Source organism: Emydura macquarii, unplaced genomic scaffold, assembly GCF_026122565.2.
Source record: "Emydura macquarii macquarii isolate MOO-44397 ecotype Brisbane River unplaced genomic scaffold, CSIRO-AGI_Emac_v2 contig_2699, whole genome shotgun sequence".
Classification (NCBI taxonomy): Eukaryota; Metazoa; Chordata; order Testudines; family Chelidae; genus Emydura; species Emydura macquarii.
Window position 1 is genome coordinate 4,575,941 of NW_027132836.1, and position 23,885 is coordinate 4,599,825.

The window sequence follows — 23,885 nt, forward strand, 5'->3', positions numbered from 1 at the left end:
TGTGTAGCATACTTTATGTAGAAAGGGTATATAATCCAGCCCACTCATATAGAACGGAAAGATGGGACCACGGAGGAGGGTGTAAGGATTATTGCTGATGATTGAGTCACTGGGAGACGGGGAGGTGGAGCTGCCACAAAGGTAGGATGACGGCTGTGTATGAGTCCCCTGAGCAGAACGAGGGCCTAGAAAGCTCTTGTGTTTCCGCAATGTCTTCCTATCCTATATCTCATCCTCGTTATGTGGGCTACGGGGGCCAGGGAAATACCCAAAAGCTTGTCAAATGAGACAAGCCAGAAATGGCCATGAATAGGGAGCAAGGTCAGTCCATCAAAAAGCAGAGTCCTGGGGAAAGTGGGAGGCCTAGAGGTAGGGGAAAGGGAGTTACAGCGGGGAAAGGGGGTGCTAGTTCTCAGTAGTGACTGGGGGAGAAGGAAAAGGCTACAGGAGACAGCCGGGAAGTAACAGTGACATTTTTGTGACTAAGAGCACTGAAGCAATGGGGTGAGCTTTCCAGGGGGCCCAGATGCAGCCCAGGGTTGGGTACTGGGGTCCTGTGGAACAGGAACTTGGCTGCATGCGGGCCATGAATGAAAGCCGGGTACCGCATGGCAGTAGTGCTGGGATGTGCCCGGGCCAGGGGGACACGGACCGGCCCTGGCGCTGGCGATGGGGGGACACGGACCGGTCCTGGCGCTGGCGATGGGGGGACACGGACCGGTCCTGGCCATGGCGATGGTGGAACACGGACCGGCCCTGGCGCTGGCGATGGGGGGACACGGACCGGCCCTGGCGCTGGCGGGACACGGACCGGTCCTGGCGCTGGCGATGGGGGGACACGGACCGGTCCTGGCCATGGCGATGGTGGAACACGGACCGGCCCTGGCGCTGGCGATGGGGGGAGACGGACCGGTCCTGGCGCTGGCGATGGGGGGACACGGACCGGTCCTGGCGCTGGCGATGGGGGAGCACGGACCGGTCCTGGCGCTGGCGATGGGGGAGCACGGACCGGTCCTGGCGCTGGGGATGGGGGAGCACGGACCGGCCCTGGCGCTGGCGATGGGGGGATACGGACCGGTCCTGGCGCTGGCGATGGGGGAGCACGGACCGGTCCTGGCGCTGGCGATGGGGGGACACGGACCGGTCCTGGCGCTGGCGATGGGGGAGCACGGACCGGTCCTGGCGCTGGGGATGGGGGGACACGGACCGGTCCTAGCGCTGGCGATGGGGGAGCACGGACCGGTCCTGGCGCTGGCGATGGGGGAGCACGGACCGGTCCTGGCGCTGGCGATGGGGGAGCACGGACCGGTCCTGGCGCTGGGGATGGGGGAGCACGGACCGGTCCTGGCGCTGGCGATGGGGGGATACGGACCGGTCCTGGCGCTGGCGATGGGGGAGCACGGACCGGTCCTGGCGCTGGCGATGGGGGAGCACGGACCGGTCCTGGCGCTGGCGATGGGGGAGCACGGACCGGTCCTGGCGCTCCTGGCCATGGCGATGGGGAACACGGACCGGTCCTGGCGCTGGCGATGGGGGGATACGGACCGGTCCTGGCGCTGGCGATGGGGGAGCACGGACCGGTCCTGGCGCTGGGGATGGGGGAGCACGGACCGGTCCTGGCGCTGGCGATGGGGGAGCACGGACCGGTCCTGGCGCTGGGGATGGGGACGCGCGGGGGCTCTGGCGCTGGCGGGCCGGGGCGAAGGAGGCCGGCGGAGGGCAGCTGGCCGTGAGACCCGCCCGCAGCCCCCGCCCGCACCACGCGGCCCGCCCGGCTGCCGGTCACGGCGGGTTCTCGGTGTCTGGGCGGCCGCGAGGCTGCGCCCCCCGCCCCCCCCCCCCCATGCCGGGCCGGGCCGGCCCTGATTGGCCCCCGCTTGTTTCCAGCCCTTCGCAGCCAATCAGCTGCCGCCGCTGTTTTCTCTAAGGAGCTGAATAAAAAAACACCGGGTGGAACCGGAGCGAGCGAGCGGAGCCAGGGACGGAGACGGGGACGGAGTGGGGGTGAGCCGAGCCGAGCCGAGCCGAAGTCAGTCAGCACCCTGCGAGGGGAGCCGGGGGGCGCTGAGGGGCGGGGGCAGAGGGGTGCTGAGAGGGCGGCGCTGAGGGAGGTAGAGGGGAGCCGGGGGGGCAGCGGGGCTGAGGGGAGCCGGGGGGGCTGAGGAGAGCCGGGGGGGCAGCGGGGGGGTGGGGGCTGAGGGGAGCCGGGGGGGGCAGCGGGGCTGAGGGGAGCCGGGGGGGGTGGAGGCAGCGGGGAGCCGGGGGGGGTGGGGGCTGAGGGGAGTCGGGGGGGCAGCGGGGGGGGCTGAGTTTCAGAGCGCAGACGCCCCGGGGCGCGGCGCAAGTCCCCTCACAGCCGGGGGCTGGCACGCGCCCGCCGGAGCCTGTTCTCAGCCCTGGCCAGGCCGGCTCTGCCCCTGCCCCTGCCCCTGCCCAGGGCGGTCTCTGTGGGGTGACGGGCCTGGTCGCTCATGTGGGCAGGGCAGGGCAGGGCTGTGCAAGGTGACACTGGGTTCTGGGTGCGGTGAGTGGCCGGTGCCTGAGGGGTCCTGGGCTCTGTCCTCACGGCACCGTTGTGGGTGGGTCCTGCTCCGCACCCAGGGCTCAGCCTTGCACCCCTCGCTGCTGGGGCTGAGCCAGGAGGATGGCACCTCAGAGACCGGGTGGTGCGCGAGAGCCAGGGACCTCCGGCAGCCCCAGTTCTCCTGGCGCCTTCTCTCCCTTAACGTAATGAAAGTGGGTTCTACTCTGAAAAGTGACCATATAAATGGCTCCTTCACGTGGGGCTCTGCGTCTCATCCAGACCAACCAGCCTTCCCACGGATATTTGAGGTAGAGACCCTGACTGCAGGAAGTGACACAAAGGCCAAGTTTTCCAATATGGCCACTGATTTTGGAGTCCCAAAGTCCTTGAATAACAGGCCCAGGCTGTCTCAAATAGGGCAGCCAAAATTGGCGTCTGCTCTTCAGAGCAGATCTGCACGCGGTGTAGGGAGTAGAGAATCCATCGTTTGCTCGAGCTTGATGGACTCAAAATGATTAACAAGCGTGGGTCAGGCTCAACAGGCACAGATAAACAGAGGGGCACCTTGCAGGGGCCCAGACTTGTTCTGCTGTCAGTGCTGCAGATACTGACATGTTGGCTGATTCTCCTGTCTGCAAGCTGCTGTATTTCTTACTGGCACTACCTTAAAAAGGAGGTCTGCCCTGTTCTCTCTGTCTCCCCAGGCAGGGCACTGGGGTTGCCATAAAAATGGGCTCTGAGCAGGCAGTGGGAGACATCGCCTGCTATGGTTTCACCCGAAGTGTGCTTTCATAGCTACCATTTAGCAGGCAGAACAGAAGTGCTAAACACTCCCCTGAGTGCAGTATATGCAGCAGAGGGGCCATAATAAGGACAGGTCCAAGTGCACCCATGCTCCCTTCCTTCCTGGGCTGCTTGACATGAACCTCTGCAGAATGAAGTTCAAAGTCCGTTTTACACCCCAAAGTCTTCTATTTAGCGTGTAGTTTTGCACACCTTTCAGAGCAGGCATCTCTATTTGAGTTCTGTTCCATGCAGCATCTACTCATGAGTATCTCATTCTGTAAATAATGACACATGAGGATGAACTAACAGAGTCCTGTTTTCACATTGCTACAGGTTTAGCCACTAGAGAAGTAAGTCCTCACGTGTAGCAATGGCCCCTACACTTGCTACTGCGCATCGGCGACGCTGGTGGATGGCATGCACAGCTGTTGTAGAGAATCTTCTCTTCTCCGCTGTTCTGCTGGGCTGGGCGTCGTTGCTCATCATGCTGAAATCTGAAGGATTTTACTCCTATCTGTGTCAGGAGCCAGGTAAGGGAAAAGCCTGTGGGCTGTTGGTATGAATTCAGATGGTCTGTTGCTCGGGAGGTTTGATTGTGAGGTATGTTGAGGCTGGGGCATGGCAAAGCAGCTTGCAGCCTATAGGTACTGCTGTGAAGAGTGCCTAGATGACTAGGGTTGAGGCACTAGTCAGATTTGGAAGCATGCATTCTCCTCCCTAGTTCCCTTGGAGACTCCCTGACATAACTACATTTGTCTATACAATCCTTGGTGTCACGTTCTTTGCAGAGAGAATCTTACAATCTATGTAGACACAAGCCTTTCTGTACTATCTCTTGTCTCTACCTTGCCTCTCTAGTCAGGGTCTTGCTGATCTTTCAAAGAGAAATGCTGTTGTTGATGAGGGTTTATGGAAAGAAGTGGGTGTGTAGGAAGTGTGACCAGACAGGGAAGATGTTCCAGGTGTACAGGAGCAGTTCAGGGCTGCTTGTGATCGGAAACAAAAGGGCATGGAGGAAAGTGGAACTGGAGTACAGCTCCTAAGCAGGAGAGAGGGGGGGGGGGAAGTCACAGGGCCCATCTTTGGCTCCACCCTCTCTTGCTCACACATCCAAGCTGTGTCCCAATCCTACTACTTCTTCCTCCACACTGTTTCTGAGATCCACTCTATTTCTTTCTGTCCAGCCAGCAGGAATGCTCCTCCAGGTCCCCTCCTCTCTCCCACACCCTCCATTACTGTAACCTTTCACCACTGGTCTCCCTGGGTACCTCTGCACAGTCCGCGGCAGTTAGTCTCAGAGCCCTGGTTGGCAGACTTGGGTCACCGTGCTAAAAATAGCTGCATAGACATTGCAGCTTGGCTCTTAAGCCCGCCCCACTCCTCAGGCTTCAGAGCCAGAGCTCCAGCCTGACATGCCACCTCTTCACCGCTATTTTCAGCATGGGAGCCCAAGCCCCACAAGCTTGAGTCTGTCAACCTGGACTCTGAGACTTGCTGCTCTGGGCTGCCGCTCACTGTGTAGATGTATCCCAAGATGCTGATACCACCCCCTCCACTGCTTTCAAAATGCTGCTACTGAGACCATCTTCCCTATCCATCTCTCTGACCAAGTTGCGAACACCCCTTTGATCTGTCCACTGAAACCCCCCTTCGCGCACCCCCCCTGCTTCACAGCATCAGGTTCATGTCGGTTAGCCTCACCTCTGAGTGCCTTCACAATTCTGCTCCCTACTTCGTCTCTCTTGTCTTGTGTCACATCACCTGCTCTGCCAGGAGTGCCCGTCTTTGGAGAAGGGAAGTGAGGAGCCAAGAATTACACTGAGGCTGCTCCTGTTACATGGGGAGGATGCTAGTTGGATTATCCCTTGTAATGGAGGAACATGGGAGTGGGAGAGGCACCCCTGAGTCTAGCAAGGAGGGGTTTGTGAGCTGAGGCTCAGCAAAGGGAATGGGAAGACAGCCTTCACCTTGGACAGTTGTCTTCTGAGAAACTTGGCAAGACCTTGGGCTGAAAGAGAAATGGGTGAAGGAGGCGCAGAAGTTAGCGGAGCAGCAAAGCTGTGATGGGGTTGTAAGTGTGCAGAGCCAGTTAGGGATGGGAGGGAGCTGGTGGTTGAGGCAAGTGGCAGAACTGAAAGAGGAAAGAACTTTTAGTGGCATAAAGAGTTGATTGCCCATCACCGAGCGGTTTTTATCCACTGTCCAGTTCTTCTAAACTTCTTGGGTTGTTAATTATTTTAGAAAATTCCATTTTGTATGATAGTGAAAGATGGCAGGTGGTTTTGCAAGTGTTCTCTGTGCTGTTAGCGCTGTTTGGGTGGAGGTTCAGCAGATCTACATGTAATGAACTAGCTAACTTCTCCAGAGTTCCACCTCTTCAAACAGAAACGTTGGATTTTTATCCTATCCCCTGCAGCAGGCTTCTCACCAGCTGGAGCTGGGATGGGTTTTGTAATTCATGCAGTCTAACTTCTTTCCTGAGAATAGTAAGAGACGAGTTTTGAGAACTCAGTGGAAACTGATAAATGTGTGGGAAAAGCTTGTCATTTATCCATGACAGAGCCCCAGCGTATCCCTGTTCTTATCACAAAGCTCATGAAGGAACTTGTCAGTAGTATGGAGGATGCACTCAGAATAGCTTTAGTCAAAGATTTAGTGTTCAGTGGTGTTCAAAGCAGAGTTGTTTTTTGTTTTTTTTGTCTCAGCTCAGCCTGAAAAGTGTTTGGTTAAAAGCAACAGACACAGTTACCATCATGAAGGTAAAACATCAGGGAATCACTGAAGTGATGCTGTGTATGTCTCTCTCCAATGTATGGATGTTGCTGGGGACTTTCCCCACTGACTAAGTCCCCAGGCTACTCTCCAACCCTTTCCCAAATTAGCCAGGACCCAACTTTATCACGATCCCATTGAATCCTTTTTGATTAATTTGGCCATCTTCTGTCCACTCTGCTCTTTCCCCCCTCCCTCCCCTCATTCCTCCCAAATCCGTGATATTCTTAACACACTTTTTGTCCTGACAGTCTTCCATACCATAGAAATTGCCACACCAGGTTAAACCAATGGTCCACCTAGTCTTGTCTCCAAGAATGGCCAATGCCAGATGCTTGAGAGGAAGGTGTTAAACCACCGTCATGGACAATGATGAAATAGCCTGTCCACAGGGGAAGTTTCTTCCTCACTTAATCAGTCAGTAGTTAACTCTTGCCTCAAGGCATAAACCATGTTCTTTATTTAACTACTGTCTAATATAACTGGATGTTCTCTTTATCTGTATAAATGTCTGATTTGTTTAGAAGTCTGCTAAATTCTTGGCCTGAATGATATCTTGTGGTAGTGAGTTCCATAGACCAGTTTTGCTCGGTATTCTCTCTTCCATCCTAGGAATTCTTTATTCTGATGCCAGTAATCACAACTACTTAATGGGGAAAAGGTGTACAAGTTCAAAGGCAAGTAGGTTCCCAAAGAACTTACTTGGTTTTTGGCTGCGCCCAGACTCCCCTGCAATTTTTCTTCCATTTCCCTGTATGATGGGAATCGTGCTACAAGGATGGTTACTGTTCTAAGAGCCTCAATAGATAGATAGGCTTGAATTCAGCCCACCTCTGGTAGCTGTCGAAGTCCATTAACGTAACTGGAGTTATGCGGTGTAGGTGACCCCTTTTCCCAGCATAACCCAGTTATATTTACGACCAGCGGTCCTTGCCAGAATAGTTAGTGATACATGGAAGAGGGATTTCTAGCTAAAGACTGGCAGGGGAAGGAAATTTATAACTTGTAACCTTTGAGCATTTGTCATTCTGACTCTGCTGCTCACGTGACTATTGCACAGAAAATTTCTTAATGTGCTAAACACTCTTGGCAGGGCTTTTCCCCCTCATCAGCAAAACTCTGTTCCTTGTGATACCTTCCGACTAAAGGGAGAGAGTTAGACTTTGTCCCCTTTGCAGCCTCCTTTCTGGAGGCTTCAGCCTCAGTCCTGAAAGGGACTGTAATTCAGAAAAAGGCTGGCATTTTTCACAGTAGAAATCGTTCCAGGTGTGACATGGGTCTCCATCCAGCTGCTCTGCCACGGGGGAGACTATGGATTCTTTGGTAGCCTTATTTAAAAAGGAAAATAGGGAGGAACTCCCAGAAAAGTAAGAGAATCAGAGGAACAAAATATTTGATAGGTCTACACTATAAACTTACATTGGTATAACTGTTGCTGAGGGGTGTGAAAAATCCACACTCCTCAGCAACACCGTTACACCAACCTAACCCCTGATGTAATCAGCACTGTATCAGCAGGAGGGCTTCTCCCATTGACATAGCTACTGCCTCTTGTGGAAGTGGATTAACTATGCTGACAGGAGAAACCCTTCCGTGGGTGTAGTAGTGTCTTCACTGAGGGGGTTACAGCGATGCAGCTGCATGGTTGCAGCTGTGCCACTGCAGCATTTTGAGTGTAGAACGGCCTTAGTTAAAAATGAGCTCTGTGATAAGCTTGGTGAGTGAAGGACTCCTGTCCAGTCCTGGGCCAGATGCCATCTTTGGGCGCCTTCTGCGAGGTGCGTTTGGACTAAGCTGGCTGGGAATCTGATCATGACCCTTTGCTCCACTTTTAATTTTACCATTCATTGCCCTTCAAAACTACTTGAACTAGCATCTTTTGCATTGAACAACTGCTGGTTTGCACACTTTATCTGGATGTGCAGGCTTTATCGGCAATTACTAGGGACTCTGAAACTTGATGTGTTCAGGGCCATAAATTGCTGCATTTTTTTTTTTTCCTGATGTGGATTGGGAGGTTGATGATCAAGGTCTTTTCAAGGTATATTAAATCCTTGAAGTTGGCAGTCTGTTCACAGGCAGCAGAGATAAAGAGCCAGATAGACAAAGGGTTGCTGAGATGGGGTTGCAGAATACCAAAAAGCCGATTAAAATGTAGTAATTGAATTACAGACTTGATGGGCCTGAAATACAAAAAAGTAGAAGGAAAATGTTGCCTGGGGCTTGTTAACTCCTGTTGGAATTTAGCACTAAACTAAAGCTATGGAGCCCATGACAGTGAGGGCATGTCTACATAGCAAAGAAAAACCTGTGACTGGCCCATGCCAGCTGACTCAAGCTTGTGGTGCTTGGGCTGCAGGGTTGTTTCATTGCTTTGTAGACTTCCAGGCTTGGGGTGAAGATTGAGCTATGGGACCCTGTGTGGTGGGAGGGTCCCGAGCCCAGGAGTCTACACTGCAGTGAAACAACCCCTGCAAGCCTGAGTTGGCTGGCACAGGTCAGTTGCAGTCTCTAGGTGCTGTATATACATACCCACAGTCTGCGGCCATGAGTGGCTCTTACAACTCATGCAATTCGAAGTGACCCATTTGTGGAAAAGCCAGACATATGACTGTGATCATTAATCGAATAAATCTGGTAAATGTTTGGTTTGTGTGGCAATGTTCCATTTTTATTGAATTGCAAAGCACCTGTCACTGAAATCACAGTGCTGTGGAGAAGGTGCTGGTACCACATAACTGTCTCAGCAACACAAGATCATACTTGGAAAAAGTTTTGAAAATTAACTTTGAATGTCCAGCTGGAAGGCAATTCCACCAACTGGAAGCTCATCCTAATGGTATAAATGAGTGAATAGTATGGGTTGGAACACAAACTTGATTTAACTTTGCAATCACAAGGGTGTAAAGCATAAAATACTAAAAAGGTAAGTAAATTCCTATGGGCACAAGAAACCGGTGTATTGCAAGTCGGTTGTTCACCCATACATGGTCCCTTTGCTCTAGTTTTCTAGATGTTATCTGAGAACTCAAAGAAAATATGGGAAGCCAAAACAGGGAAATGGGAGGTTTTGGCACCTGACATGTTTTTAGAAGTATGTGTTGGAAAAGAAATCTCAGATTAGAAAGTCTACATGTGCTGGAACCCTCTATCTCCCAGCTATCCTTGCCTTTCTCCCCACTCCCCCCCAAATGGATTTTAGACTGGGTTGCTTGAATCTTTCTGAACCAGAGGATTTGTGATGGCCCTCATAACTATAGTAACTGCCAAGTTCATCCCTGGTATAACAGTATTTGCTTAGTATGCACAGAACAGCAAAGAACAGTTAATGAATGACCTTCTTATGGGACACTTGGTCTGGGGACCACTTTTTTTTTTTTTTTTTTTTTTTTTTTTGAGAGTGGGAATCCAGGTCCAGAAACAACTAAATTCTGATGGGCACTGCAGTTGCACCTGAGTTCCCTTATTTTTGAAGAGTTTAAATAATTTGAGCTGGTTCTTAGGCTGTGAGGCTGCTAACTTTGGTTCTGCAGCTGGAATTGGAGGTTTTGTAAAAGGAGTAACTGTTGGCTGCAGTGAGTCATCTTATTACTGCTGATCTAGCTAGTTGTTTGTTACACAAGGATATGAAACTGCTCGAAGTGGGTAGCAGAGTCCAGACTATCTCTTGGTTCTGATTTACACAGACTGTAGCCTCCTGAACTTCACGCTCAGGAACACCCTAAAATGTTTGGTACAAATGGGCACGGGCTGAAGAATTCAGAAAGGAAGCTGCTGTCAGACCATAGGAGCCTTGCGCTCTGTGAGCTGTGGTTCTCAATCAGGGGTACATGTACCCCTGAGGGCATGCAGTGGTCTTCCAGAGGGTACATCAACTCACCTAGATATTTGCCAAGTTTTACATGAAAAGCACTAGCGAAATTCATACAAACTAAAATTTCACACAGACAATACTTGTTTATACTGCTGTATATGCTGTATCAATGTTTCTCAACCCAGGGATTTATTTTGTAATTTATATGGTAACAATCAGAAAGTATGCAATTTTTAGTAATAGTGTATGGTGACACTTTTTTGTGGGTTTTTTTGTTTTTGTTTTTAATAAGCGAATAGTTTTTGAGAGGCGAAACCTGGGATATGCAGGACAAGTCAGACTCCTGAAAAGGGTACGGTAGTCTGTAAAGGTTGAGAACCACTGCTGTGGACTATCACAAGAGAGTGAGACCAGCACTGACCATGCCACACGGTGGTACACAGCTCACATCCTGATGTGGATGAGTGAGAATTGGAGTATTTGCTGTAGCCAGGTATCTAAAAGTAGTTATTCAGGTTCTGTTCAGGGTAATATCGTCCTACCTCCTTGACATGTGATGGTGCTAATTTCTATTTGTTGACTCAGCATGAGAGTTTTTGGGGTACAGTGCATCTGGGCCTCTCATTATCCAATTTACTCTCCCAGATGGAATGCCTCAGACTGATCTTCTGACATGCAGATCCTTTATGTGCTGGTCTATTCTTTGTGTAGAAAGGGTCAGAGAATAACAAGGTGCAGAGTCCCTCATTAAACAACTTTGATCTTACTTTGTTGGATTTTCTTTCAGTGCTCTGGGCAATTGCTATTTTTCTGCAATAAGATTGTCTTAGTTCCTACATGGTACCATCAGCAGGGTCCTCCTCTGAGACCGACACACAACCTGATGACTCAAAGAGCCACAAATTGAAGTGCAGCACCCTGCTCCTGAGCCTTTCTGGCTGAGTGACCTGCACAGACTTGTGGTGTCTGTTTAATCTCAAGGGGAATCTGTTTTTTTCCAAGGCTGTACCCCACGTTGCTGCCCTCTTTGTTTCTGCCCTTCATGCTTGTCTGTCCATATCAGCCCACATGTGATAATCATGCTAATAAGGATTTGTGTTGTAAAGATAAACACTAATAAAATTAATGATGGTTCATCCACTGTTGTCAAGTGTTACCTGTTCTGGCTTGTTTTCTCCTGAGGAGAGCTGCCAGACTGTTTGACATGCACAACCAAAAGTTATAAGGTCACTGCATCATCAGTGTTGCTCCCATCCTCTGTCCTAGCCCACAACTAAGCACTGCAGCTATCTTTGTAGAGTGCTGACACAGCACTCTGTTGTGTCTAATTCTGTTTTGTCTAATTCTTATTTGTCTGAGTTTAACCTTTCACTCCCATCTGTTTCCCATGACCTAATCCCTGCAGATAGCCCAAAGCATTGAGGCTCTGGGTGAAGTGACCCCTCTGTATCCCCTGTCTCCCTCGCAGGGGTGTTTGTAAAGTATTGCAAGATGGGGAGGAGACAGGAGTCTGATAGGATTTGGAGCAGGTCTGTAGTATTTGCATTGAATCTCAAATTCTTTTGTGAAGACTACCTCAAATGAGGGAGTGGTTTCTCTTGTCATCAGCTGTGGTGAGACTACTGCTGCAGTACTATGCTTGCTTCTCCATTCTGCACTGTGGAATGGATGCTGATAGGGCCAAAAACAAAAAATGGGTCACATAGACAGAGGAACTAAGGAACTTGACATGAAGACCTGGAAAACAGGCAAGAGAGAGGGTACACCAGAGGATAAAGGTCTATAAATATTGGAGGGAATAACAAAGGGGGAACAATAGGTCAAACCTTGTGGTTCCTCGCCAGGGGAAGCATGAGACCCTATTAGTGAAAGTGCTAATGAAAGAACCTAGATGAAACAAGGTAGAGACGCTCCAATACTGCTGGGGGTATGTCTGCAGAGCACCTGTGCTTGTATATTAGGTATGTGCATGTAAAAGGTACCTTTCCAGTCCCCAAATATTGGTGTAACGGAGTGTCTGTAGGTATTTATTTGAAACCTAGAGGGTAGAGCAGAGTTTATTTCTAGGTGATATTAAGCTGAGAGTAATCCGATTAGCAGATGTAAATAAAAGCATAGCACAGTGCTGTAGAACTAGGTTGAACTTGAACTATATTTTGTGTCGAGGTTCTGGTAAGAAAGTAATATCCGAAAGCGTAACTTGCAGGGTGGCTGGGCAGTGGGACCGCTAGGATTAGAGAGAATGATGAATGCCAGAGATCTGGTAATGCTGTACCAAAAGGCAAATGTCCTATTCAGTTGTTTCTCACACAAGGTGGTTCCTCCCTTCTTGGCACTGATGAGATCTTACTTATTGAGTAAGTTCAATTTTGGGCATCATTCTCATTTTATATATATTTGTGTGTGTAAAAAATAAAAATCTCTAAACCTGTGATGTTAAACTTTGTCACCTGTATTTACTCTCGTGAAGGCAGTGCCCGTTATTACATACCATACCAAGTTCTATATGACGTTGATTTTTCTCCATCCGGGGAAAGACCAAGTCTCTTGTCATGTCAACAAAGCGTACTCGACTTGAAAATGGACCTGCCAGAAAATAAAAATATATAAAAGGCAGCATACTTTCTTTTTAAAACGTTAAAGCCTTTCTGGGATGTTCTTGCAAGAGAACAAAAGAGCTGACAAGGGGCAGTGAAACGTCTAATATAAACAAAGAGAAATGGGCTTAGTTGCCATTTTGTGTCAGATAAACACAAACTTCGTTCTATGGGGGAGTTTGCAACTGGTGTTCTTTACCTGAAGGCAAGGAGGAAAGAGAGAGAAATATGATCAGTGTTTTGGATGATATAATTTGGGAGCTAAGAATTGAAAATTTGAAGTCTGGGGAAAGACGTGAGGGAGACCACTATCTACAGGCATAGAGAGCCCAGATGAGCTATCTTTCCCTGTGATCAAGGGAGCTTGGAAGCTTCATACAGAGAGAACAATTGGGGCAATGGAATAAGTGGCCTGGGAAGCTGTTGAGTCCCCGTTCTAGAGAGTCAGGACTAAAACTAGACATTCATATATTAGAACTGGCTGTTCTTAACTACTATCACAGTGCAGGGAGTTGGAGTAACACAGCTTACCCGAAGATCAGTCCTTTCAAATGATTGTTCTAGACTAAGGGCTTGTCTGCACGATGACTGGAACAGAAATATAATTGAATGGGTTGTAATTCACACCTCTGGTAATCTTGGTGGAAGTCTGTATGTGCACACCCTTATTCTGGATTTAGAGTAGTAAATTGACTTGTATGTCTAAGCAGTTGTGATCTGTGCCTTTTTTTTTTTCTGTTTGCAACAGCATATGTGCAGGGCTGTTCTACCTGCCCCTCTTTCGGTAACAGGGTTTAGTGCTATCTCTTCGTTGCTACACGATAACAGTGTTCCTCTTTTATCCCATCTAGAGAATTTTACCACCAGCTTTGCACATGGGAACAGGACGGAGCAGGAGGCTGTGATTCGGATCAATGGGTGGCTCATCTGCCAGGAGCAGGATGAAATGCTGAACTTGGCTTTTACCATTGGATCCTTCTTGTTGAGTGCAATCACTCTGCCTCTTGGGATTGTCATGGACAAATATGGCCCTCGCAAACTGCGTCTGCTTGGCAGGTTGGTGTCATGAGGCCTAGCAGCTGTTTCAAACCTAGAAGTTAATTTTGAGACCGAGGTTGTGCTTAATCCTCAGTGCAATGTTTATGGCAAACAGCTCATTCTACACAGGTTCTTGTACCATGTCCAGCCTTGTAGAACTAGGTCACCTCCATGGTATCTGAGCACTGTTGTTTTTGTAAAATGGACATCCAGTAAGAAAAGAGCCTGTCTGCTGTTGAACTGAACTGGAAATCTCCCAGAGCTCCATCAGCTATGAACAGGGTAGTGTTGGGGCTGATAGGTGATCTCTTCGGTAGTCAGGGATGCATGTTGAATTACACTGTAAGGAGAAAGGGGTGGGACTTAAGTCCATATTTCTAGAGTCTCTAACTTCTGAATTCCCTGGGAAATGAGGTTCTAGGGTGGGAGAAGCATGGTACTTCAGTGTTGCTGAAGGTGCTATATCACACAGGAAAAAAAGGTCTGTCTTGCTTGTGGTTACTAAATTATTCCATCCCACATGATTTGCAAGAATTGGATGTTAATCCTGGAGTAAATGGGGTAATTGCATATTGCCTGTCTAAAGCTTCCCTTGTGCTTTCAAGTGGCAAAGGAATACTATGCATCACTTCCTGTCCTAAATTATCATGTACTGTTGCTACTAAAAACTGTTGTGACAGAATGCAGGGGAGAGGTGGCTTCTTGGGTAACTGGATTCCAGGCGCTCTAGGTCTGTAAGTATTATAACTATGTGAATTGCACCTGGAGCTGAGCCAGTACCTAGTGCAGAGCACTGAGGGCTGGTCTTTGTGCTCATTGCTTTGTGCTCTGAATGCTCCTCACACAAACTGCTGCCTTACAATAAACCATTCGGGAAGTGACAGACGGCTGGATAGTTACGACTAGGGTCTTGTTATGGGGAAAGGTTGCCGTTTCCTTATTATATGCAGAAGAGGGATGGGAAGACCCTATGGGATGCTGATGCTGCCTGAGAATTTAGGACCTCAAATTTGAGTATTGCACTGGGAAAGGTTGCCTCTTCAATACCCATAGAAGGTGCATGAACAACCTTCACCCATTTATCTAGATTTTGTCTCCAAACCATCAGCATTCCTTCCATCTTATCTAGTTTCTGCTTCAGCCAATTTATTGTCAAGGTCTCAGCCTTGGCCAGGCACTGAGACAGTGGAGACAGTATAATGTATCTATAGCAGGCTTTCTTACAGGTGGCTAAAAGGCTTCAATTCTGTTTCAGTGCATGCTTTGCTGTGTCCTGTGTGATGATTGCATATGGAGCCAGTAATCCAAATTGTAAGTACCGAGCTCTGTGGACTGTATGGAAGGGTCTTGCGGTTACTGCACTGTTGAAAGGTTTGGCTAGTAACTGGGGGCTGTAGTGTGCAGAGAACACTATAAAACCAGGGCACGTACTCTGATCATAGGGTCCTCGGTGAGCCAAATAGATCACCCCAAAGAAGTACAGAATAAACTTGCTTATTGTCTCTGAAGAGGGTTGAGTGGCTCAAAGGCATTTCCAACTCCTCTTGGCAGCACTGATAGGAATGCAGCCAGAGTCGTATACCTCAAGAATCCTGAGAGCAAAAAGTTTTAAAAAAACCAAAAAGCCAAAAAACAAAACCCACACTGCCACTGTTTATTCTGACCTGCCAGTGACAAATGAGATGCAGACTGTGGTGAGGGGGCATCAGGGTTGGTCTCCAGAAGGAAGATTCTAGGTGTGCTTATCATACGTCCCTTGCTCAGCAGTTTCAAAGGTGGCTCTGAGACAGCTGTATCTTTCCCAGCCCCAATGTTTTGGCAGGGTAAGGTACCTCAACAGTGGCGCTCACAGTGAGAAATGTAGGGGGGGTGCAGGGGACTAATCCCATCCCAGAAAAAAACCAATGTCCATGGCTCTGCAAACTGAAGCCCACACTGAATTCTGATTCTCCTAGTACCTGAACTTCGTTCCCTGCGTCCTTGGGTTAGGACGAAGTGTGTGTAGCTAGAATGAGCCCGTTTGGAAGGAACCTTTCACTAGATGCTGGGCGTTGACTCAATCCTTGCCAAAATTTTACTTGAATCGGAACCAGGATTTTGGGGGTGATTGGAGGAGAGGAGGGAGGGATTGTGGTGCCAACCAGTAAATGCTCTTGTTTTTCCACTGCAGCACTGTCCGTGCTGATCTTCATCTCACTAGCTCTGAATGGCTTTGGTGGAATGTGCATGACCTTCACCTCCCTTACGGTAAGTGAAGAGAGTTATTACACAAGCAATTGTGAATCTGGCTCCCCCCACTTATCCTCTTTGACCTCCGGTCCACAGCTCTTTGCAAGGTCCCACCTTTAGGAAATAGGGAGATTTTATTTTCCCAATATCTAACTGGTAAGCTGAACTGGCAGGGAGGAGCCAAGTGGATCCTTTAACCTTTGCTGAGTTGAACAGATTCATGCTCACTCATATCTTGATTGGGCCAAAAGAAATCTAATGAGGTTCAACAAAGAAAAGTGCAGAGTCCTCCACTTAGGAAGGAAGAATCCCATGCACAGCTATAGACTGGGGACTGACGAACTAGGCAGCAGTTCTGCAGAAAAGGACCTGGGGGTAACAGTGGATAAAAAGCTGGATATGAGTCAGCAGTGTGCCCTGGTTGTCAAGAAGGCTAATAGCATATTGGGCTGCATTAGGAGGGGCATTGGCAGCAGGTCACGGGAAGTGATTATTCCCCTCTATTCGGCATTGGTGAGGCCGCATTTAGAATATTGTGTCCAGTTTTGGGCCCCCCACTACAAAAAGGATGTGGACAAGTTGGAGAGAGTACAGCGGAGGGCAACCAAAATGATTAGGGGGCTGGAGCACAGGACTTATGAGGAGAGGCTGAGGGAACTGGGCTTGTTTAGTCTGCAAAAGAGAAGAATGAGGAGGGATTTGATAGCGGCCTTTAACTACCTGAAAGGGAGTTCCAGGGAGAATGGGGCGAGGCTGTTCTCGGTGGTGGCAGATGACAGAACAAGGAGCAACGGTCTCAAGTTGCAGGGCGGGAGGTCTAGGTTGGACATTAGGAAAAAGTTTTTCACTAGGAGGGTGGTGAAGCACTGGAATGGGTTACCTAGGGAGGTGGTGGAATCTCCATCTTTAGAGGTTTTTAAGCTGAGGCTTGACAAAGCCCTGGCTGGGATGATATAGCTGAGGTTAGTCCTGCTTTGAGCAGGGGGTTGGACTAGATGACCTCCTGAGGTCCCTTCCAACTCTAATATTCTATGATATTGGGGGGGGGGGGGCAGTTGGCCTATGACTCTTCTATTTGAAAAGCTTGATAGTGGATAGCTACCCAACATTCAGCTGTCCCTTGCCTGTGGGGATAGTTGGTGAGAGGGAAGAGAAGGCTCTTTTCTGTCCTTTGAGCCAGATTCTGCATTCCACTTACACATGGGCAATGCAGGTGACTGAAATGGGGCTGCCCACATGTAAATGCATTGACTTTGGCTGTGGCTTCTTCTCTGGAGAAGATGGAGGGGAACAAAGCTCTTGAAAGCTAAATGGTTTAGGGAAATCTCTTGGGCAGGAAGGCTGGGAAGTACTATTCTGTAAGTGGCAGATACTACCCTTTGTAGTGTGGCACTGACCAGTAACAAAGCAATTAACAGAACAGGGAGTTGTTCTGAAGTGGGGAGAAATACTAGTACAAACCGGTTCCTTCTGAGCATGGCTGTCACTTTTCTTTCCAGACAGGGAAGGAGAGTTCCTTGGCACAACAGGCTTTGCCCTTTTATATGGGTGAGAATTACTCCAAGGTGCTGACAGACTTTTTTTCTTGGAAGTGCTGAGCTGTTGAAATATGCCCAGCTCCATCTGTGCAGCATACTCCTGTCTGTTTACTCAGTCCATTGACTGGAGCACAAACATCTGCCTGTGACTAAGTCTGCTGTGCTGGGTCTCTGCATTTTGGGGTTCTTGTTGCTTAGAGATGGGAGCAGATGCAGCAACCACTTTTAAGAATGAATTTTTCTACATCATTACCCTTATACTTATTAGCTCAGAACACCTAGTTCCAGCCACGCTGAAAATCTCTCAGAAAACTGCTTGAAGAGTGGTTATATTACCTGTTTTGAACAAAAAAGTCTCAAAGGTTTGGACCCACCTCACTTTCATCTTGTTACTAAGTTTGTCTCTAACCTAACTCTAACTCAGTCTGTGTATAACCACATGTTATACACAGACTGAGTTCCTGTGAATTGCGATGGGCAGAGGCTGGGTTTGGAGCCTGTTGTACATACTGTAATGTCAGAGTGTGGCAGCTGCTTTAGATAGCAAATAAATTCATAGTCCGAAAGTTTCAAAAACAATTGTAAAGCCAGGCTTCATATGCAACCTCCATTTCTGAAAACCTGCTAGGAGGAAGGAGGGGCCCATGAATAAGGCTGTAGGGTTGCTAGGGTGACTCATACCATGTTAGGGGTGGTTTTGTAACATCTTGTTTATCTGGGTGCTATTGAAGGAATAGAGGTTGCATGCTATATGGAAGATGCTGTGTGTGTGGAGAAGGCAGAGCCCTCCCATGCAGGCATCTGGCATCCTGAACGGTCTCTTTCCTGAACTTCTGCCTGACAAGCAATGAAAATTCCACACACGACTGCTCTGGTACTGGAATAATGTAACTGGGGGAGGCCTGGGGAGAAATGCAGGAACTGGGGTCCTCTCTGTGGTGAACATACCATAGACTGATGACAATGCACATTGGTGGTAATAAACCAAGCTGCCAGACAGGGAAACTGACAGCAGGCCTCGCCTATGTTTCCTCTTCCTCTGCTTCCTTCAAGTTCATCCCCACCTGGTTCCAAAGGCAATAGTCTGAAGTGCTCTGCGGAGAGTGCCTGAGAGTGGCCTGCAGCTCTGAGCTAGAGCAGAATCCACTTTTACTTGTAGGTGGGTCTAGGTCAGCGATGCCTAATGTCATGGGGCTTAGATACAAGCGTCGCTGGTCACAAGTAGATGTGCTCGGACACATGAATTGCAGGTAATGGCAATACCAGGCAGATGAGTATCCTTTCTATAACCGATCAAGTGAGAATTTCCTGTGTCTAGAGCTTTTAATAGAAAGAGAAATACAGCAGCCTATGAATACCTCCATCACAGCAAAGGAGAACAGAAACAATAAGGAAATCAGTCTTCAGAGGTGAAGGTAATGCCTTCTAAGAATAAATATTTGAATCTGAAACAGTTCTAAAAGTAACTCTTAGTGAACCTTTGATTGCCAGTGCATCTGCAGATGAGCCTGCACGCAGACCTGTGGGCCGTGGGGCAGGCAGTGGTCTTCAAAACGCTTTTGTATGACAGCGCATCTCAGCGGGAGCCCTATGTTGTGGCCACAGGCCCATGTTTCAAAACTAGTCTCTAATTTTGCACCTGTGCTTTTATGTCCCCAAACCTGCATTTCCATGCATAGATTGAGTAGCTAGACATCAGCCTGATTTGCCTGCATAAATTCTCTTTTGGGCATGTAATAGCGACACATGTAAATGTGGGTGCTTGTGTGAAGGCCCTTTCTAGCTGTGGCCCATGAGCTGTATGTAAAAAGGTGTGAGAAGGGTGAAAATAGAGCGTGAATGCTGTAGACACAGGTATTGCAGTTACAGGGGATTCCTGCTGCTCTGAGGCAGTGTGGATGTTACATGTGCAGTGTAGGTCAGGGGCGCTCTCAACAGATTTTTTTTTTTTTTTTTTTGGTGGCTTCAGAGTGTGGCCACCAACTCTTGCTAGTGGCTGTGCCAAACTTGTCTGTGTCCCTACCTCTTGCAGCCCTTCAGTGAGAGCCTGCCCTGGGGAAGGTGGGTTGGGAACTCACCGGTTTCCTGCAGGGTTCCAGGCTCCCCATGCTCCAGCTGGGCAGGAACCGGGGAGCTGCCCAGGAGAGCAGTCCAGTGACTGAACGCTGCAGCCACCTGCACTGACAAGCTGCTTCCGGTGGCCCCACATGTCTCCAGAGTCACTGCTGGAGCCCCCAAGGAGGCTGCACAGTGCAGGGTGCCAATCTCTGCTGGCAACACCAGTACAAACACCAAGGCAGCGCATCTTGCTGCCCTTGGTAACAGCTCTTCAAAAGCAACAGCTGGGTATTACAGGGATGGGTCTCAGCTTTGCCTCCACTCTCCCAATCTCCACCCATGCTTGGGAGGCTGTCGAAGTCAAAAAAATCCCCTGGTGGCCACAGTTGAGAAATGCTGATGTAGATACTCGCATAATGGAAAGGAATTTAGAAGTGAGCTGGAAACAGTGAGTGGGATGAGTTTTGGGAAAGGAGATCTGAAAAGCTTCCACAAGGACATTCATTGCCCAAAGTCCAGATGCTGCTGCACTAACATTTCCAGCCCTAATGACGTTGATGTGGTGTGAGGAGCCTGTTCTGGCTGGTACAGGAATGAACGTGTCCGTCCGTCCGTCCGTCCTGAGGAAAAGCAAAGTGACTTCATCACTCCCACCACTTGCAATGACCTACAGTGCTGCTTAGCTTGGGAGTGCACATTCTAGGGTCCTCCTCCTCTGCTGTAGGAGCTAATTCTTCGCAGCCATAGTCTGGTGTGTGTTGCTATTTCTTTAAAAAAAATTTCTGGTGGGATTATTTTTATTCAGCAAAATAGGAATCTAGGAGCACAGGGAGCTCAAGACAAACTACTCTGCATAAGGAGATTAAACACACGATGATAAATTACCACAGAGGGCCTTTTATAGATTGTAGCAGGGAGCACCAAGAAAAAAAAACAGCTGCATTTTAGGATGAGAGTAGGATAGAAAACAAGCTTGTGCCCTTTGCTTCTCTCTGTAATGGGGAAGGGCACCCTTGTAGAGTATTTTCTACTAAGCAGTGTTAGGAATATCAAGTTTTTCTTCTGTAGAAGTGGAACTGGAACGTCCCCTGGCCTTGGTGGAATGATACTTTCATGGTGAATACTTCCCTAGTACTTGGAAGGTATCCAAGTTAAATAGCTGTTAACAGAAAACAAAGTTTAGACATCGACTAAAAATGCCTTCTCCCAGATGCTCAGGTTTCAGTTCCTTGGGATTTCCCACTAATTCTCTCTAGTCCTCCCAGCAAAAAAACAGGAAGTCAGAACTTCTATTTTTAATGTTTAAAAAAAACAAAAGTGGGGGGAGCCCTAAACCCCAAGCATACACAACCCTTTCCTGCCACATTCATATATTATGAGGAAGAAGGAAGACACAAACATGCTTTTTCTATTTTACTTTGTAGCTCATCTTGAAATGGAGAAGTCTCAGTATTGCAACCCCAGGTGTTCAGAACACTTCTCAGGCCTTTAATCATAAGGTCACATGTATAGGATGGGAACTATATCTTGAAAAGTGGTGACTCTGAAAGATACATAGAGGTCATAGTGAAACTGGCCGAACACAGGCTCTCAGTGCTAAGAGGCTAACATGATTCTTTGTTGTATAAATAGAGGAATATAGTGTGGAAATAGGAAAGTGCTATTACCACTATAGTGGTGTGGTGTATAGTAGCATAGGGATAGGGAGGTGCTATTACCACTATACAGCATCAGTGAGACCATTATTGGAATACTGTGTCCCATTTTGGTGTCCATGCATCAAGACTGGAAAGGCTTTAGAAAGGAGGTACAAGAATGATTCCAGGTCTGGAAAATCTTTTCTGAGAGACTGGAAAAGTGCAATATATTTAGTGTATCAGAGACAGTTAAGAGGTGACCTGATCTCTGTCATTAGTACCTATGTGAGGAAAGGATTTCTGATGATAGAGGAGCCCTTCAATCTTGCAGAAAAATGCATAACAAAACCAATGGCTGGAAGCTGAAGCTAGACTCATTCAGATTAGAAATAAGGTGCAAAGGAACATTGGAACAGTTTATCCAGGGATGTGGTGGATTGATTCTCTGTCACCTGGAATCGTTAAATCAAGATTACCTTTCTTTCTAAAAGATGTGCTGTAGCTCAGCCACAAGTTAGGGCTTGATGCAGGAAGTGCTGGGTGAAATTCTCTGGTCTGTTATGCAGGAGATCAGACTGAATGAAATGGTCCTTTTTAGCTTTAAAAATATATGGAAAAATAACAACATTTTGGGTCTGCTTGCCTTCTATGGTTCACATTTTCAAGTCTCTTCTGTAACCATGAGAGCTAGAAAATATATTTTTAAATAATGAGAGTTGACTGTATAACTGCCAGCCTCTAGTAGCTGGAATTTTAAGAACAACATCTAACGTTGAGAGTTGGCAACATGTATCTGGGTGTGGGCATGTCCTGCTGCAGAACAGTGCAGCATACCCTGCTGCCGCCAAGTTGTTTTCTCAGGATTCCCCAAAAGCAGAGTAAGGGCTAGATCTACATCCCTAATAAGGGTCCTCTTATAGGATCTTCTACGATCTAATAAGCACTACATTGGCACAGCTGCAGTGGATCTGGTGAAGATGCTGTGTCAGCATAATAAATTCACCTCCACAAGAATTGGTAGCTATGTTGGTGGCAGAGCTGTCCACACCAGCACTTAAGTTGGTGTAATTTACATCACTCGGGGGTGGCTTATTCACACCTCTGAGCAACATATGTTCTACTGAAGTGAGTGGTAGTGTAGACCTGGCCTAAATCTCTAAATGTCGTAACTACTACATCTGATCTGGAGTTATTCAAGGATCTGGAGATGCATTGCATATGAAGGTCTGTAACAAGAAATAACCATGACAAATAACTGACCTGGATGGAATTCTGAGTGTTCTTGCCTGAGAAACACATACAGGAGTACTGCAAATTGCAAACATGCAGCTCGAGCCCTGGCACAGACTGGCATGCCTACCTTGTTTGTAGTTACTGGGAAGATGGATTTGTTTTCCTGTTACAGTGCATGTGTGTGACAGCTGGTCTCTTCAGGTTTGGTTTAACTTTTCCCAGCACAGCAAGGTCTCTAAACGGCAAGTACAATAATATTGTTGCTTTATTTATCAGTCTGGACACCTGTGGGTGCCTGCTAGGGCCTATGTTTAATGTGTTTAATAAAACTGTCAATCTCTGAACTCATTTTGAGATGAAAATTGGGGAAAAAAAAACTCTACTTTGAGCAGAATTTCTGCCTATAAGCTGCAGGAAAGCATCAATTTTAGAGATTTCCCAGCACCACTCTGACTTGAGTGATTTACTTTATTTTTAATTCAAGTTCACAGGCTACTAGTCATGGGGCTCATCCCTTTCTAGCTATGTATGTACAGGTGGTGTTTCTGTTTATGTACAGATGGTGTTTCTTCTCCAGGACTTTTATAGAGAATGTAAAAAAAAAAAAAAAAAAAAAAAAAAGTTTTTAAGGTGCAGCTTGACTGGGATGATTTAGTTGGGGTTGGTCCTGCTTTAAGCAGGGGGTTAGACTAGGTGACATCCTGAGGTCCCCTCCAACCCTAATCTTCAATTCTATAATTAATCTCTCCTTTACTAGTTAGTAGACAGGACTGAGGTGTATATAATTCAGAGGTGTTGAGAAAGTGGCAGACACAAAGTCTGACATGGAAACTGGCTAGAAAATAGAGTGGGAACTTCTTTCAGGAGTTGTGCATTGAAAACATATAAAGGGATCTCTTCCCAGGCATGAAATTGCAACTCTGGGTGTGGTGACCTAAATCTGCACAACAACACAACACTTGGCACTCTGTAACCTCCATCTGACTTCTTCTAGAAAGAAGCTGGTCCTTGTCACTAGGCAGGGAATTCAGCTCCTGTTTATTTAAACTCAGTAATACCCTAAACCTAAAATAAGTCCCCAGAATTACAACAGCTGCTTGGGGGCGGGGGCTTGAAGCAGGGCAAGTGCTCCACAAACACAGCTGCTTCATAGCTTGGTTTTCTAATCACAAAGATCGTACAAAGAGCCTTTTTCACACCACATAGAAGCAAGACTCAAGCCTAGGTGACACTTCGGGTACATTACTAACAATTCTCACCAACTACTATGGCTGAACATATCAGAGTATTTTTATGGCAAGGAGGGCAAGGCAGAACCTGTGCTTTTCTCTGCATTAGGCAGAATTTTGAAAAGGGGATCAGACTTTCCAAAGAGCACAGCTTCCATTGAGGCACTTAAATAAATAGCTGGATTTTCAAGAGTTCAGCATATTGGATGAACTCTCTCAAACTCCGTATTGGATGAACTCTCTGAACTCCATTCTTGACCCTGACCATTTGATCATCTGAACCTGAGGTTTTGGGTTTTTTTTTTTTTTTTTTTTTTTAAGGGGATAATGGGGTGGGGAGGAGGAACTGGTCCTAAAAGAGAGAGCTTCCAAATGGGCTATAAAAAGGACACAGGTACTATCTTCCTTCCATATCCTCCTTCCTCTTTAA

The 23,885-nt window shown here is 47.8% G+C and overlaps 1 protein-coding gene across 6 annotated transcripts in view; it reads left to right on the forward strand.

The window, feature by feature from the left end:
• The first annotated feature begins 2,561 nt into the window (after window positions 1-2,561).
• Window positions 2,562-23,885, forward strand: part of SLC43A2 (solute carrier family 43 member 2) — a 44,888-nt gene continuing 23,564 nt past the window's right edge. For 4 of the 6 annotated variants that reach the window (XM_067566008.1, XM_067566007.1, XM_067566011.1 and 1 more), the window contains exons 1-4: window positions 3,409-3,840; window positions 13,345-13,549; window positions 14,787-14,842; window positions 15,702-15,778. In XM_067566008.1, the coding sequence (XP_067422109.1) occupies window positions 3,681-3,840; window positions 13,345-13,549; window positions 14,787-14,842; window positions 15,702-15,778 (498 nt within the window). In that variant the 5' untranslated portion in view covers window positions 3,409-3,680. Of the gene's footprint in view, window positions 2,833-3,408; window positions 3,841-13,344; window positions 13,550-14,786; window positions 14,843-15,701; window positions 15,779-20,901; window positions 22,218-23,885 lie in introns of those variants that run through there. The other 2 variants (XM_067566006.1, XM_067566012.1) reach the window with 2 other exon arrangements.